We start from the raw sequence: 15948 nt of genomic DNA on the forward strand, positions 1-15948 counted from the left end.
TCGGTGTCGTTCGTCCCGTAGCATCCTAGACGTGCGCTGCTGATCGCCTAAGGCAGCCTTGAGGCCTCGAAGCCTTGAAGCCACCTTTCACTGAGCGTTCAACCATTACCGGCTGCAGCTAAGCGCATTCGGTCTAGTTATTGGTTCGGCTGTAGCTGTCGCCTAGAAAGCAGCATTTGGTTCGTGGGCTAATAAATGTCTTCACACAGCAGCAAATATTTAAAAGCATTATTCAGTTTATTTGTCAGTGTAATATATCGTCGTTCTCTATAGTTTCTATATCGAAGTTGCAATGACAAAGTTTGAAAGTCGCCGCGGAGCGCAGCACGACAATGGAATGGTTAAATTGATCGATTAGTCGCACTCCGATTCTAAATTCGATAAAGAGGCACTGAATGTGAATCGCGGTAGAGTCCGTATTTACAGATCAGTATTTAGCACCTAACAATCACACATCGATAATTGATAGACTGTCGCGCATTTTTATAAAAAATAAGATGAGACAAGCTAGGATACTGCCAAGGGATTCGGCAAGAGCGCGCCTCGGGCGCATTTAGTGCGATTAACAACGGCCTCTTAAGCAATTGGTTATTATCGCATACGTAACTGCTCGTGTTATTGGCTTGGCTGCCAAGCGTTCATTTTGCCTGCTAGACATTTAAATATTGCACAGAGCGGCCGTATTGCCGTGTATTGCCGTTGCTTCATTCTTTGCTTTACTCCTTTTCCGCCATCTATACATCCTACCAAATCGGAGGCAATGTCGCACGCACGCCACGTACGTTGCTCTTTCCACGCTAGATGCGCTCGTTAGTCGCTTGTGCTCGCTTACTCGCGTACAACTATGTAAAAGAATATATCTGTCGACTTCTTACGAGTTAGGGACAAGAGGTATACATTGTTACATTGTGATACAGAGTAAAAAAATTAATGTAGCTCGAAAAAAGCACAGACCCAGCACCGTTTCTGTTTTTTTTTTCTGTTTTTTTTCTCTTTTTACGATTAACTTGCTTTTCATTTTCGCAACTTATGTAACTATTATCACTAATGCGCTTAGAAAAGACAGAGGGTTACCAGCGTCACCCGACAACGCTTCGAGAAACGTACTCTTTTCATTAAAGCCATATTTACAAGATTCTTAGACTAGTGATCCAATTGGTTTGTCATTGATTTGTGCAGCTCGTGAGCTTGCAATAGATACGTCAGTAGAGCAGTTTCGGCAAGTGTGGCGCTTGTCGGGTATTGTCGCGGGCCGTGTCCTTTGTCCGGTTAGGAATAATAAGCCAAGTTTCGACGAGGGCAGCGTCGCTTCAAAACAAAAAGGGTTAGCTTGAAAGCCTCGTACGAAAAAGCAATGATAATGACGTTGCGAGTCGCTGGACTCTACAGTTCCACTCGTTTTAAAGCATCAAGGGATGAAAGAGTTCGTAAGTGTGATGAAAACGCCAGAGACAGAAGGCACAAGTAGCAACAGGAAAATCCAGCAAGTACGTATTGTCGTAATTCACCGTCGGTGAACGGGCAAGAAACTACAACGGAAAACGCGTTTGGCAAAGAGAGAAGGAGGGCGGGGGGGGGGGGGGAGATGGGGAGAGCCGCACCCGTTGTACAAAAATTACTTTATGACTCGACGCGTTTCAATTCCCCATTCAAGGCTGAACGTTAATCGAGAACGCGTCGCGCACACGTCCGAGATTTACGGTTGCTCGAGATCAAACAGTCGCACTGTGCAGCTCGTCACCCTGCTCGCATTCATTGTCACGAGACGTTTCCGCAGCCGTGGCAGACAAGATGGCGCGTGGTAATATGTGCAAGCAGCAGCGACTGTCGAGGACGAGGGTAGGTAGGCAGGCGACAGGCGGCAAGTGGCAGGCCAGGCACGCTCAGATGTGCATCTCGGGCTCGGAGTCGTCGTGGAACCAGCTGGAGGGCCGCTGGCCGGCGACGGCGATGGCGCCGCCGCTGCTGGCCTGCACGCGCACCTCCCTCTCGCTGTAGACGGTCGCCAGCTGGCGGCGCAGCGGCCGGGGCGTCGGCTCCGGCGAGCTGCAGGCCTCGTCGTCGAGGGCCCAGTTGGGTAGACTGCGCGCCGGCACGGCCCAGTGCTCCGTGAACTCGGAGCCCGAGCGCGCCAGACTGGGCTGGCTAAGCGAGCGCACCAGCGACTCGCCCTCGTACGAGGACAAGCTCGTCTGATCGTCCCTGTCGAGGCGCGCGAAGTCGCGCACCGTCATCTCGGACATGGAGCGCAGGTCCGCCTCGCTGCCGCCCCTCGTCGTCGAGCTGAGCCTCCTGAAACGAGCGCGAGCGTTGCGGGGCGTTGTCACGGCGCTTGTTGGTCTGCTGGTCGACTTACCTGAGGCGCGCGCCCGGCGCCACGCCGGCCGCGGCCGCGGCCGCCTGGCGCAGCTGCTCCTGGCCGAGGCTGCCGCCCTCGCTCTCGTACTCGTAGAGCGTCGGCAGCGAGGACCTGCGCGAGCGGTTGTCCCACTCGGAGCCCTTGGCGCGCTTGTAGCGCTGGCCGCTCCTGCCGGGCGCGGTGCCCGCGGCGGGCCCGCTGCCCGGCGGGCTGATGATGCGGATGATCACGTCCCACTTGGCCGCCGGGAAGAGGCCGGTGTACCTGGCGTCCTTCCTGATCAGCTCGTAGTCCTCCTTGACGATGGCCTCGGTCAGCAGAGTGCGCAGCGTGCTCTCGGTCGTGATGATCTCCCTCCACTTCAAGCGCTCGTCGTCGGTCAGCTCGCCGGCGTACTGCGGCTCGAGAACGCGCTCGAGGTGCTGCCAGCCGCTGGTCTCGCTGCCGCCTAGGCCGGCCGCCTCGAACTCGAGTTCCCGCTCGCGCTCGTCGAGCCTGGCCGAGCTGCGGGACAGCTCGGTTCTACCGTAGGTGTAAGTGGGCTGGATGTGGTCGTCGTCCAGCGGCTGTTCCGCCTCGGGCTGTCGCTGACGCGATCGTCCCTGCTGCTGCTGCTGCTGCTGCTGCTGCTGCTGCTGCTGCTGTTGCTGCTGCTGCTGATGATGATGATGCTGATGTTGCTGCTGCTGCTGCTGTTGCTGTTGCTGCTGCTGCTGCTGCTGCTGCTGTTGCTGCTGCTGCTGCTGTTGCTGCTGTGACGTCTGCAGCTGCGCCGCCGCCGGCTCGAGCGGCTGCCCGAAGGTCAGGTTCGAGGCGGAGCTCACGTCCGAGAAGTTCTCCCAGTCGGGCGGGGTTGGTGGCAGCTGCTGGCTGGGGTAGTTCCTGATGGTCACGTCCCACTTGGGGTCCGGCTGCACGGAGCACGATAAACGATCGCTTAATCGCACGTTCGTCAACACTTGACAGCTTTCGCAATTTTTCATATTATCTCGAATAGTAAACTTGAATTTTCCTTAGAAAGAACCATTTCACTTTGCAGGATAACAAGTATCAAAGTATTCGAATATGTCGTAATGGCCCGAGAAATAAAAGTTTTAAAGGTTAGAGATGGATTTTTCTTCGAACGACACGTTCAACTAACATTTGTAAACTGCGGAAATGTGACCGATCGCTTAATTGGAGCAAGCTATTGGATGACTCGACTGCGTTGGAATGAAAACTAACAAGTAGTGAGCTATTCATGAAATATATGTTTAACCGAGAATCGAGCGAATCGAGACCGAGGGAGACGAGCGAACCTTGTTTTCCGCTTGTTGTTGCTGTCTGGCACGGTACTCCGTGACTTGGCGGCGATGGCGCTCGATGTCCTCGATGGTCTTCTTCTCGGTGACGGTGCGCAGAAACACGTCGTCTACCTCGTGGGTGGTGATCTCGGGGCGTCTCGCTGCGACCACCGGCTCAACCAACGGTTCCACCTCCTCGCGCAGCTGCTCGACGGCACTGGCGCTCAGGTGGGACAGCAGGGCGGGCTGCGGCTGGGCCGGCAGCGGCGGCGGCGAGCCGCTCGGGGCCAGCATAGTTGCCACGCGGTACCTCGCATGCGTGGCCTCGCTTGCCTCCATCTCCGCGGCCTCGGCCTGCTGCTTGCGCAGGATCCGCGAGTAGACCGGCGGCGTCTGCTGGCGGCTGCTCGGCGCCGCAGCCGGCGGCTGGTGCAGCTCCGGCGCGTAGGCGAAGCTGGTCAGGCTGCGGCTGCTCTCCTCGCGCTCGAGGATCGTCGTAAGGTTGCGCTCCAGCGCCAGGCTAGCCTCCGACTCGGAGGGCGGCGGACTCGGGGCCGCCAGGGCGCGTTGCTTCAGGCGCATCTGCACCTCGAACTTGGGCGCTGCCGCCTGCAGCGTCTCGCAGAGCAGCAGCTGCTGCTGCTGGCGCACCTGGCCGACGCGGCCGCTCTCCAGTTCGTTGATCGTCTCCGAGTAGAGCGAGCTGGAGGCACGCTGCTCCACCTGCGCACGTGGCGGCGATCAGTCGGGCGGCGCTCGCGGCCGAGCGGCCTGGCTTACCTCGGAGTGGCTCTCGCTCGGGTAGTCGCTGGGCAGCGTGTCGGACGGCTCGACCACCAGCTGCGCCTCGCTGCCGTAGATCTGCTGGGTGCCGTGGACGCGCGGGATCTGGAAGTTGTCGAAGACCGAGAGCCGGCTAAGGGCCGACGAGCCCGAGATCTTGGTGATCTCCGAGCCGGCCAGGTGGGTCCGCTCGACGATGCGCACCGGGCGGCGCCGCAGGCAGACGTACGAGCAGCCCAGCCCCGTGAGCAGCAGCGCCAGGAACAGCAGCGTGCAGATCATCAGTAGGATGTGGAAGGGGCTGAGCACGGGTCCGGCCACCGGCACCCTGCGGCGAGCGAGCCTGCGATGAGCCGTGGCCGCGGGCGTCCGCGCGCGGCTGCGCGCCATACTCACGGCGGTGCGGCGGGCAGGTAGATCGGCTCGGGCTTGAGCGCTACGGCGGGTGGGTAGCGGCACACTATCGTGATCACCTCGTCGCCGTCGATCTCGAACTCGGGGTGGAAGCGCACCACCACGTTGTTGGTGAAGACTCGCAGCGGGTCCTGCTTGGTGCCGCAACCTGTCGCAGACGCACGGGTGAGCGCGCGCTCGGGCGGCCGGGCGTCGGCTGTGCCTACCTTTCAGTGGCAGCTCGATGTAGGCGGTGTTGAGTCCGCGACCCTTGGTCACGCAGGCGCTGTTGCGGTCGAAGTCGGCGTAGGCCAGCCCGTAGAACGGCTCCTTGAACTCCAGCTGCACCTGCATGCTGCCCTGCGAGCAGTTCAGGTAGGCCTTGGTGCGGTTCAAGTGTATCGCCGGCAGGATCTCGTTGAGGTTCGTCACCGAGCCGTTGAGCGTCGTGTAAATCGGCAGCCCCTTTGCGTCCGTCTCCGCCAGCTGGTTGCCCTGCTCTCGCGGCGGCGCATCCTCGCCCTTCAGGTCGTGTTCCTGCGACTCGGCCCGGCTCGGTCGCAGCGTCGCGCCCAGCAGCATCACTGCCAGCAGACCGACGGCGCCTCGCCGCCTGGCCGTCGCCATGCGCGCGGGGTGCATGTCTCCACTGCTACACCTGCACATCGGCAGCGCTGCACTCCGGACAACTCGATTCGCGATCAACAGTCTACCCGCGGAGTTCGCGTCGAGACGAACGCGCGCTCTGGCTGGCCTCGCGCCCACCTCGTCCGTGTTCCGAACTGACCCTATCCGAATGAGGAGAGACCCGGCTGAATTTACAATCGCCGTTTTGTCGGCGGCCACGCTCTCTCTCTCTCTCTCTCTCTCTCTCTCTCTCTCTCTCTCTCTCTCTCTCTCTCTCTCTCTCTCCCTCTCACGGGTAGAGCGATTTCGTCGGAAGCAGCGCTAGGAACAAACTCGTTTCGGGAATGATTGGTCGATCGCTTGCCCGAGTCCGACCTCAGCGAAGCCCGGAGATGCGCCAGTGCACGTGAAGTTCAACAACGAAACGTATGCCACTTACTTTCGCGCTGCCAGTAGCAAGTGACGTGGCTCGACGTTGTCGAGATTTCAGACGAGGTTGCTTGCGCCTATACGTAGCTCTCACATTACTAATAGATCGCCCAAGAATCAATACACAATACGCACCTGCTCAACACTGGGCATGAACGCTGCTCCTTATCGTAGCGCTCTTATCTAATGACGTTGGCTATTTAGGTTGAAGCATGCTCCTCAGCCGTCCTTGTCTCTCTCTCCCCTGCAATGTTAATAAAGCAACCCGGTGAATATTGACTCATACAGACTCAGCGTTGACGCAGCGACGCGTTGGAATTTTAAGTCGAATTATTCATTCGCGAGAAGTGGCGACAGACATTTTGTCGATCTCTCGCGCCAAGCGAGCAGAGTAACAAAGTGTAGCGTAGTCAGCCTCGGCTTACTCAAACATCCTGCAATGACGAATCGTCTAGGCTCTCTCTCTTGCTCTTTCTCGCTCTCCCTCTCTCTCTCTCTCTCTCTCGCTCTCTCTCTCTCTCGCTCTCTCTCTCTCTCTCCCTCTCTCTCTCTCACTCTCTCACTCTCAAATCGTCCTTCAGAGGTTCCGCCGCTAGCAGCCTACGCTCAGCTCTCGTGGTGACCAATAATTATTGCATGTCTGTATATTACGATTGCTTCTGGTTTTTCTTTAGCTGGCTTCATTAGCTTTCCGGTCGATCGAAGTGTTTGCCGATAACATTCTGGGATTGAAGCTATGCGCAACTTGTTCGGTCTTACAGATAATAGCGAATGCCATTTTGAGACCACGACTGATTGCAGAAATTGAAATAATGAAAGTATTATCGTGTGGGCAGTGGTGGTCGCTGCCCATTGACGATGTTCATCGCCTAAGCCCTTGAATCGAGACACAACAGTGAAAGTGCTGCAACAGGCATCGAGCGAGTGAGCGCAATTATTTCGAGTAGTATCGCCAAGAGCCGTTGACTGACCAGCCGACAAATTGTACAATCGAGGTCGCAGATTACGCTTGACAACGGATCGGCTTAACGCAATAGCGCCGCGAACCTGGACGAGACGCTGGGCAAATCCAGGATGTCCCAGCTACGCCCACTAAGTCCAACTATGCCCACGCGACTACATAAATGTCGACTGTCTACGCAGAGCATTGCGACGGCGACGGCGATGGCAAGCAACTCGACAGCAGTAATAAGCATAATTTCGCAGCGAGCGTGCTCGCCAACGAGTACTGCGACCGACTGCGAAACCGGTCGAGCGGAAAAATGCTAATGCATAGGTGTGCGTGCGTGTGCGTATCCGCGTCGGGTCGCGGGCTCCGCTGGCCACTGCAGCGATATTAGCGCGCTGTACGCCGTTGCGCCATCGCCTCCCGGCTGCGATCCGAGATCGAACTCACCTACGCGACCTTCCCTCCCCTCCACTCGTTACACTTGTTTTACTTGACGGCCGCGCGATGGCACGCTCTGCTCCGGTCGCTTTCGCGCTTGGTCGCGGCCGCGGGCTGCTTTCGTTGACGCGCGCACGCCGCGCCGACCCAATACAATGGTCAAGCCAGAGCGTCGCGCGAGTCCGGACGGCTGCAGCGGCGACGACTAGTCGCGGAGCACCACTGACGTCACCGCTGCCTAGCACCAAAATGGCCGCGACGCCGCGACGTCGCGCTCCCTCGCTGCCGCCTCTTTGTTCGGGAACAGAGGACGAATGTGGGCGCGCCCTCCGCGCTGCCGTCCGCGACGCCCTCCGCGACGTCCTCCGCGACGTCCTCCGCGACGTCCTCCGCGGTGTGGCTCGGTAGCCGCGAGCCGTTGCGCAAACGAGCGCTGCCGCGCGAGTGCGACTTATAAGGCCCGACGTCCACGCGCTCTCGAAATTTCGCTGCTTGTCGGCGTGCAGCGCCGCCGGAGCCTTGCCGAGCCCCACGCGGCCACTTTCTACTCGCGCGCCCGCTCTGCTCAAGGATGAAAGTGAATTTCTGCTCTACGGCCAGCTCGCTTTCGAAAACTCGCTTCTCGCGCGGCCGCGGCTCGGCTTCGCTCTCTGCTCGCGTCTCGAGGGGCCCGACGCCGTGGAGCGGCGGCGGCGGCGGTGGCACGTCGCCGGAGTGCCACGTCGCCTCGGCTGACCTCGCGGATCACGCTTGCGCGCCCCTCGCCTCGCCTCGCCATCGCCGATCGTTCTCGCGGAGAAAGCGGTGCGCCCACGCGTGCGACTGCCCGCGGACACTGACGCAAGAGCCGTGCCGCGCGCGCGCCTCGCGCTCGAGTCATTACTCGGCCGCGAGCGCGCGCTGCGCGGTTTCGCCGTAGCGCGCTCGCGATACGCGCCGCCTGCGCCGTCGCTCACGTGCAGCGCTCGCCGCGGGCATCGCTTGTGCCGTGTCCGCAACAATGGCAATGCGCTCACCGTGCGCGAGAGAGGCACGCAACGGACTCGGCGGCGCCAAGCGTTACGCCCGCTCGCGGTGCTCCGTTACGGCGGAGCGCGGCCGAGCTCGCGAGCAGCCGCGGCGGCAGCTCGCGCGAACGCGCCGCGGATCGCGGAATACCGTTCGTCAAGGTCTCTCACGCGCGCGCGCGCGCGCGCACTTCGGGCGCTCGCTTGCCATTGTCGTGTCCACTTCTTTCCGAACTGGCGCCCGCTGGGCCGAGCCCCTCCACACTCGTGGCCGCGCGACACCTGGCCACCGGCCGGCTGGTCGCGTCACCGCGCGGTAACCGACGGGCGCACGCCCAAGCGAACGACCAGCACTCGGTCGACGGTGGCGTCCGTCGCAGCCGCGCTCTCCGCTCTGCTCCGGACGAGGAGCTTCGACACTCGCGCGCACTCGCAGCCGAGGCGAGACCGGACGAGAGCGCGGGTGCCAGCCGCGTCGCCGCGACGCGCCTACTTGACTCCGAGAGCGACGTACCTGTGTGTTACGTGAGAGAGAGTCAGCTGCCGGGCCAGCTGTGGGCTCGAAGGCGCAATCGCGACTAGCGGAGGCGAAGGCGGCCCCGGAGTAGCGCTTCTGCAGTGCCGACCGCTCCCCCGCCAGCCAACGTCGCTTCCCCCTCTCGCGGCCTCGGCCGCGGCTAGTGCCTTTTACTATTGCTCGCCTCGCGCTCGCTTGGCGGCTGCTCGGTCGCTTCGGCCGTGCGCGGCAGCTGTGCCCGGTGGCCCGGTGGCCCTGCGGCCCTGCGGCCCTGCGGCCCTGCGGCCCGGCCAACCCTCCCGACTCGACCGTCGCCCTCGACTCGCGCCCGATGGCTGCTCGCAAGCTCGCCTCGGAAACTGGAGCTTCTGCGCGCGAGCCGAGTACAGCAGACGCACGAGTGGTGCGTCCGAGGCAGTCGGCCGGTCCACCAGCAGCGGCCAGCGGAAAGTAGAGCGAGACGAGAGCAGAGGGCGTGCCTCTCCGCCTGCTCGCCGCTCCGTGGCCGATCGGCCGACGGCCTTCTGCCTGCCGTTTACGGGCGCGCGCGACGACGGGGCCTGTCGGAGGCGGGCGGCGCCAGGGCTCGCAGTGAGCGGGACGAGCTGCGGCCGCCTCGGGGCCCTCGGGCACGACCGATCGACTGGCGCGCCAGCAGCAGGCAGAGCGCGCACTCGGCGCGGCCAGTAACCTCCCCGAGAGAGGAATGCAGCCATCCAGCTCGGCCACGACCATCGCTGCTCCTAGGCGCGGCTTCCGCTAGCGGGCGCCGGGCCGTGCACCGTCGCAGCCGAACCAACTGCCCGTCGGTCCTGCGTCGTCCCACCGCGACCTATCCTCTCTGGCCTTGCCCACGCCAACCAACGATTTGCTTTGCAAACTGCTATCTGGCTGTGCGAGCTGTCGCAACTGCACGCCTCGTTTGTCGGCCGTTTCGCAATGCAACACACGCTCGGAATAAGCCAGTCTTCCGCCCGCGGCAGCACGACAATCCCAATGGGACAGCCACTGTGCCCTTTTGTGCGTTCTATTTTCATCCACGAGAGCATATTACGCTGAAGCATTGCTGTGCACCCATCGGCTAATGATTGTTCGATCGGCGAGCGCTTTGCTTTTCTATTCTTGATTTTATACAGCAGCTACGTCATGGCTGTAGGCGCACTTGTTCACATCTTCGAATCAAATGTCATTTTCAAATATAACATTGTTTCAATTTGAATTTCATTGATTTCATTAACAGCTTCAGTGCGTTGGCGTATTTCACTTGAAACATCGTCAAATGCTCAAATGCTTACGCGTGAAATATTCTTTTTATGATTGAGCTTGAAAATGCCACTGTATCATACTGATGAATGGTTTAAACAAAATAGGACAGTTATCATTGCGAAAATACCTTCATTTTTTTCTATTTGCAGTCCACTCTATTATTCCGCCTGAATTGTTTATCCCGAATCGACCTCGGCGTACGTCATTGTCCAGTTTAAGCGAAATAAAATTTCAACTGTTAACCTAATTGCTTTTGTGATAGGCCAATCACAGTAAAATATTGTCGATTCCATATAACTGAAAAACTAATTAAAAATTTCAGCTTCATTCCACAAGAGAACCAATAGGAGATTGCATTCCTCCATTCTTAACAATGTTTTGGCATAATCACTAAGCGTTATATTCAGTGCACCAGGCACATCCACATTTTGCTGCACTGATGAAATAGCCACATTAAGTCGAAGAAGGAGATAAAAAATAAATTTTATAGCGTGGGGAAGGCAATTTACTACGCGCGATATGTATCTCTGAGCTTTTTTCGCGCGTTTCCAATATTACTGCTGTTAAATTTCGGCACTCTCGACGTCGAGTCGGACACGCCCACGGACAACGATGCGTATCTCTGCTGCACCAGCTCCGCGATGTCACACTCAGCTCCATGCAACCGCTTGTATATCTTATATATCTACACATCATACTCACTTACATAATTCTTCGCGATTACTGAAGCTTCATGAAACTAATCGTTTAGCTCCATCCGCATCGATCTACGAGATCGCCAATTTCACAGGATACCTGACTTGGTAGAATTTCAATTAGCAATTTTGTAACGCTGAGGTGGCAGCCAATGCAGCATGCCTCGAACGCGCGAATTAACTCCCACAGCCGTTCAGACATTCGGACCATAATCATTCTGTCCCAGTAGGGAATTAATAGAATTAATCTTAAAGGTAAAGTACACTTAATGAAAATGTTTACTAAGTAATAGGCTGTTAAAAATCGGCTGGTCGCCTGTAACGAGTAAAAAATATCCAGTCTGTCATTTAACGGTTTTACCTAAAGCGGTCATCTATATAATTAGTTATTCACGGATACAAGAGTGCATTCGATATACCAAGGATCGATAATGGTTACCGACCGTCGGTACGGTACTCACACTCCACAGGACAACTAGTGCAGCTAAAGGCTGCGATCTACCACACTCAAGGGGCCAACTTCCTAATAGTTGGTTAAAGTAGCGATAGGAGAGAAAGCCCTCTTAGTTGATTAACTTGTTCTCTGAATTTTCTTCTGTGCGTTAATAGGGCCTATCTATGTATCAAAGTGTTCTATACTTCACAAACAGGTAAATGAACTTACAATTAAACACTTTGTTCCTTAATGATAGGTTGCGGCACTGTCATTACAGATTTAAAAACGTAAGGATATCCGATACGCACTGAAAGACAAACGTGAATCACGCCCATATCTCCTTCTGAATTAGTCAATCTCAAGTTAAGCAGACTGCAAAGATAATTCTTGCTAATTCACCTTTTTAAGATTATAAAAAAATTACATCTTTGCTGAATAATTTTGTGCAGTAATTAAAAGCTAGGTCATTTATACAATTTCATGTCTTGAATTCCCATTTTTATCTTGGCATTTTGAATCGTCGTTTGATTAATGAATTTTGACATTATTTTATACTGTACGCGACGTGAAGATGATCAGAAGAAATGAAAAACGCCATTACGACTGAAACAGTTGGAATATGTGGAACTAGTAACCCAACTTATCGAAAAACTAACCTTACGATTAACTCCCTAAACTCAATAATTTTTTCAGAAAAGTTAGAAAAATTAATATGAAACTATATACTTTTCAATTCAATGATATCCTTGGCGATGGCTTGATACTAATTATGACCTCGCTAAATTTTTATATACAATTTACTCCCACGGAATAAAATGCCAATTAATGCTACATACTGTCACCTGTGTTAATCAAACAAACGCACCTATCATTTTTTATTCTGCTCATAGTCTCAATTTACGATTTTAACATCGACTTTTCGAATGTTCAAATAAAGAGCACTCGTCTCGCAGCACTCGTCCTCAAAAGACGTGCAACGAAACGCTCCCCAAAAATCTGAGTAGCACGTAGCAAGTGTCATAAAAGTTTCACGCGAAGTGTAAAATAAAATTATCACTATATCCGTTCAAAATTTTATATTGTCAAACCGCCAAACAATGTAGCTGCAAACAATCAAACAGTGCCGACATCGCCGATAATAAAAAGAAATACGGATGAAAAAAGAAAAGAAGATACAGAATATAGAATACTGCCGCCAGCTGGAAAAGATCACGTGATGAATCGCATGATTTCGTAGAAAAACGTGAAGTCACGTGACAAATCACATAGGAAAAATAATATTGGAAACTAAGTACGTGATATGTTACCCAAAGATAGCGATTCAGAACCCAAAGATAGCGATTTACACTAACTCTACGCTTAATGAAGGTTATCAATAAACAAAAGAGTACCGATTCTATAATTCAAATTAGGTTCTAAATTTTTGTGACATCACGTAATTTCGAATATTATTTTTTCAAGGTGATTTGTCACGAGACATTACGTGATATTTTATGCGATTTATCACGTGATTTTTTTCTGCTGGGTGTACAAAAAAAATTATACACAAATAGCCTAGAAGAAAAAAATACTACTGACTCGCAATTTCTAATTACGCAATCATTGAAGCAAGCAATAATAATTTAAAGTATTAAAAATTAAAGAATAACACAAAAAAAGCAATGGAAATACAACGCCAGCAACGCCGGTAGCCCTCAAACTATCGAAAACACCGCTGATATTTGTAAGTGACGTTTTAAATATCAATCCATTGAAGATCTCGATAAAATCGGAAAAAATGAGTATATAATAAAAGTCTAAGCAATAAGAAAATAAAAATTCAAATCGACAATCCAATACAATAGCTGAGCTAGAAAAGAAATGCATAAATTTTTATACCTTATAAAAAGAAAAATTTAAAACAGAAAAGTTAAGAATTTCCTATTAATCTATATATTTATTGGTCAATTATAACGTTTCAATCGTCTTAAAAAAAATTCTACGACCATTTTCAGGCTATAAAAACAATTACTGATATAATACATTTGACAATGCGAATTGATTGACAACAGTAAAGAAAAAAATAATAAAGAAAAAAAATACAGGCCGTTTAAAGCCGTTGCCCAACACATGCACCCCTTACTTAACGTACGTGATTTAAAACAAGATAATGCATCATGTAATCACAAAGTAATAAGTATTTCTAACATAAAACACAGAATAACGAAACAACCATTAGCAATTTTGTCGTGGAAATAAAAACTAATGAAAACAAAGAAATATACGAAATCAAAAAACTTATGAAAATAATCATTTTCAATGAACTGCGCAAGAAAGTAATATATTCCACCAATCATGCGATTTCAGGAATACGATTGCACAAGAGATCTTAAATGTGCCAATTGCGGCGGAAATCTCGTAGCCAACTATAGAAGTGTAAAGGTTGCAACTCAAGGAAATTTCACCAGCAAAAATTATTCCCAGTACTTAAACCAAAACAAAGCCAAGGCTTGAAAATATACTACTAGACCAAATATTATATACGCATACACAGCAAGGTTAGTGTTCACAAAATTGAAGAACCCAAACGGACCGAACACTAATTGTCAACACCGTCAACAGAAAACAACAGTCACTCACAATTAGAAAACATGATGATTAAGCTTATTAACAGAATAGATACAAAACTCAATATGATTGTCACGCTCATAAATAACATAAAATGAACACTGGATTAAGAATAGCAATTTGTAATGACAACGGCTTAGAACTAATAAGCCATTTCTCAAAAAAAATAACATAGATTTAAGGTTAATTTCTGAAACACACAAAAGAAAGCGTACATTTAGAGTTTATCTAGATAAATTCCATCAATACACATATTTTCACCGAGATTATTTGACCGAAACAAGGCGAATGACGCTTCTCACGATGATCTTTTTCAACCATAAGAACTGTACGATAAAAGTTAGATTTTTGATATTCTAGGTATACAACGATTTATTTTCCAGACTGATTATATTTATTGATTCGATGTTCTACGAAATTATAGAAAAGGAATTTAAGACTTATAGGAGGGCATAAAGTGATCAACTAGTCTATTCTACAACGTCCGCAAGGCTTCCAACGTGTTTTTGCATTTGTTGCCTTTTGACGAGACGCTATAAAAATAATAATGTACAGTAGGTCTTAAAATATCAGTGCGTCTAGTCTGCACGGTTTTATGTACGTTTTTACGATTTTCGGAGACTCTTTGTAGTAATTTGATTTATTAGCCCGTGTATCACTCGTGAATTATCTCCATTTGTAGTAGTCGAATGTAATATTCGGAGCAGATAATTTGAAGCCGAGATAAATTACCATTTATAACTGTTAAGAATACAAAAAGCAGATATTAGCACGGGACTTGTTCGCTACTCTTTTAAGGAATGTAAGACTGCAAAAATATTTGTTAAAACCGAAGATATACTGGCAGTTGACGGTCAAAAAACGTACTCTGACGACGAATTTAATGGTTTCATGCGGCGGCAGGTTTTCAGAAACACGTCTAGAAAAGTTGACTGCTTAAAGGGGGGGGGGCTCCTCGATCGGCAACGGAGAGAGCTCTAGCCTCTAGACTATAAGGCTGCAATTGCAAGATTGGTCACAAAAGAGTGCGCAGAAGGAGCGTTTGTGGATCGCCGACGCGCACAACCGGTCATCGGCTAATTTAATAAAACACCAGACGAGAGCTGTAAACGCGCTGGTGTTGCGCCTAAAAAATTACCTGCCTGCTTCTCGTGCTTGCCTTCTCCTTAATGATTCTTGCATCTCTGCTTGGCAGTTCTTGGCTCAGTTCGCTTTCGTCAATTACTGCGGCTGATGCTCTCCCGGCAGATAATGACTTTTGCTTAGCACGCGTCTACTCCTTAATTACCGACTTTTTGACTTTTTAATCATTCTGCTCTGTAATTTACGAGCTGTGTCTGAAAACGCCCGCCATCCCTCTACCTCTCAAATACTCCACTTACTTCTCTTCTGCTGACTTTCGTTATCCTTCGGATACAGCTTGTTTCTGATTTGCCCTCACAACGCCACCTCTTTCGTATGCCACCACTGACGGAGTGTTCGTTTAGTGCTCGTCCAAGGATACAAATGTGCATGACTATAGCTACACCACCAAGCTCTGCTCTCAGTTTCACAAGTATTTCGGCGAAAATCTCATGCTTATCTCTGAGATATCAATCAAGTTTTCAGTCAGCATTCAAGTGTCCCTATGTACTGTGATCAATGTATGAACGCACAAATCAAAACCGCATTGCCAAAAAGAAAAAAAATGAAGTCAAGAAGTTGTGACGATGATTTTTAGCAAAGTACATGAAATACTTCATGAACCGATTATTAATATTAATATTGGTCAAGAGGATCTGCTACGGTTTTAAGTCGTCGGTTGGCGTATGACTTGTCTGTCGCGTCGTCCAAGAAAAAAATTAGAGAGAGAGAGAGAGAGAGTAAAGTAGACTACCATCTTTTTCGCTTCAAGAGTTTTTCTTTCAATTTCACAACTCGTTCAGTCACTTGCTCTTTCTATCATCTTGCTTCTGTCAGGCATTATGTATCGCTACAAATTCGTGCTGCGATGACTATAGCACATCTCGCGGCCTCCTTCCGTCTTCTGTGTTGTCATTTGACGTCTTATCGTTACCTAATGCTCAATTGCAGTTGTGGATCCAACTGCTCGAATAATGACGTACGCCTCGGGAGCTGGATGGATAATAGAGAGATCATTTCGTCCGGTAGAATATAAA

The 15948-nt window shown here is 51.6% G+C and overlaps 1 protein-coding gene across 1 annotated transcript; it reads right to left on the bottom strand.

The window, feature by feature from the left end:
* Positions 1 to 231: 231 nt before the first annotated feature.
* LOC131672132 (uncharacterized) lies at positions 232 to 8838 on the bottom strand. Its single transcript, XM_058949147.1, has 8 exons — positions 8783 to 8838; positions 6010 to 6118; positions 5046 to 5476; positions 4822 to 4987; positions 4423 to 4753; positions 3658 to 4365; positions 2389 to 3270; positions 232 to 2351 (listed from the first exon to the last, which is right to left on the bottom strand). Exons 3-8 carry the CDS (start codon positions 5458 to 5460, stop codon positions 1884 to 1886), a joined length of 2970 nt encoding a protein of 989 aa, XP_058805130.1. The 5' UTR covers positions 5461 to 5476; positions 6010 to 6118; positions 8783 to 8838; the 3' UTR covers positions 232 to 1883.
* Between the last annotated feature and the right edge of the window lie 7110 nt (positions 8839 to 15948).

This window comes from Phymastichus coffea, unplaced genomic scaffold (assembly GCF_024137745.1).
Source record: "Phymastichus coffea isolate CEN01 unplaced genomic scaffold, Cenicafe_Pcof_1.1 PCOF00143, whole genome shotgun sequence".
NCBI classification, from domain to species: Eukaryota; Metazoa; Arthropoda; class Insecta; order Hymenoptera; family Eulophidae; genus Phymastichus; species Phymastichus coffea.

Excerpts from the sequence above, each read along its gene's own strand:
- LOC131672132 (XM_058949147.1), bottom strand. The coding sequence starts at position 5,460 with ATGCACCCCGCGCGCATGGCGACGGCCAGGCGGCGAGGCGCCGTCGGT. Across the intron at positions 4,754-4,821 it reads TACCTGCCCGCCGCACCGCC|GGTGCCGGTGGCCGGACCCG; the intron begins GTGAGTATGGCG and ends CGCTCGCCGCAG. Across the intron at positions 2,352-2,388 it reads TGCGCCAGGCGGCCGCGGCC|TCGACCAGCAGACCAACAAG; the intron begins GCGGCCGGCGTG and ends GCCTCAGGTAAG.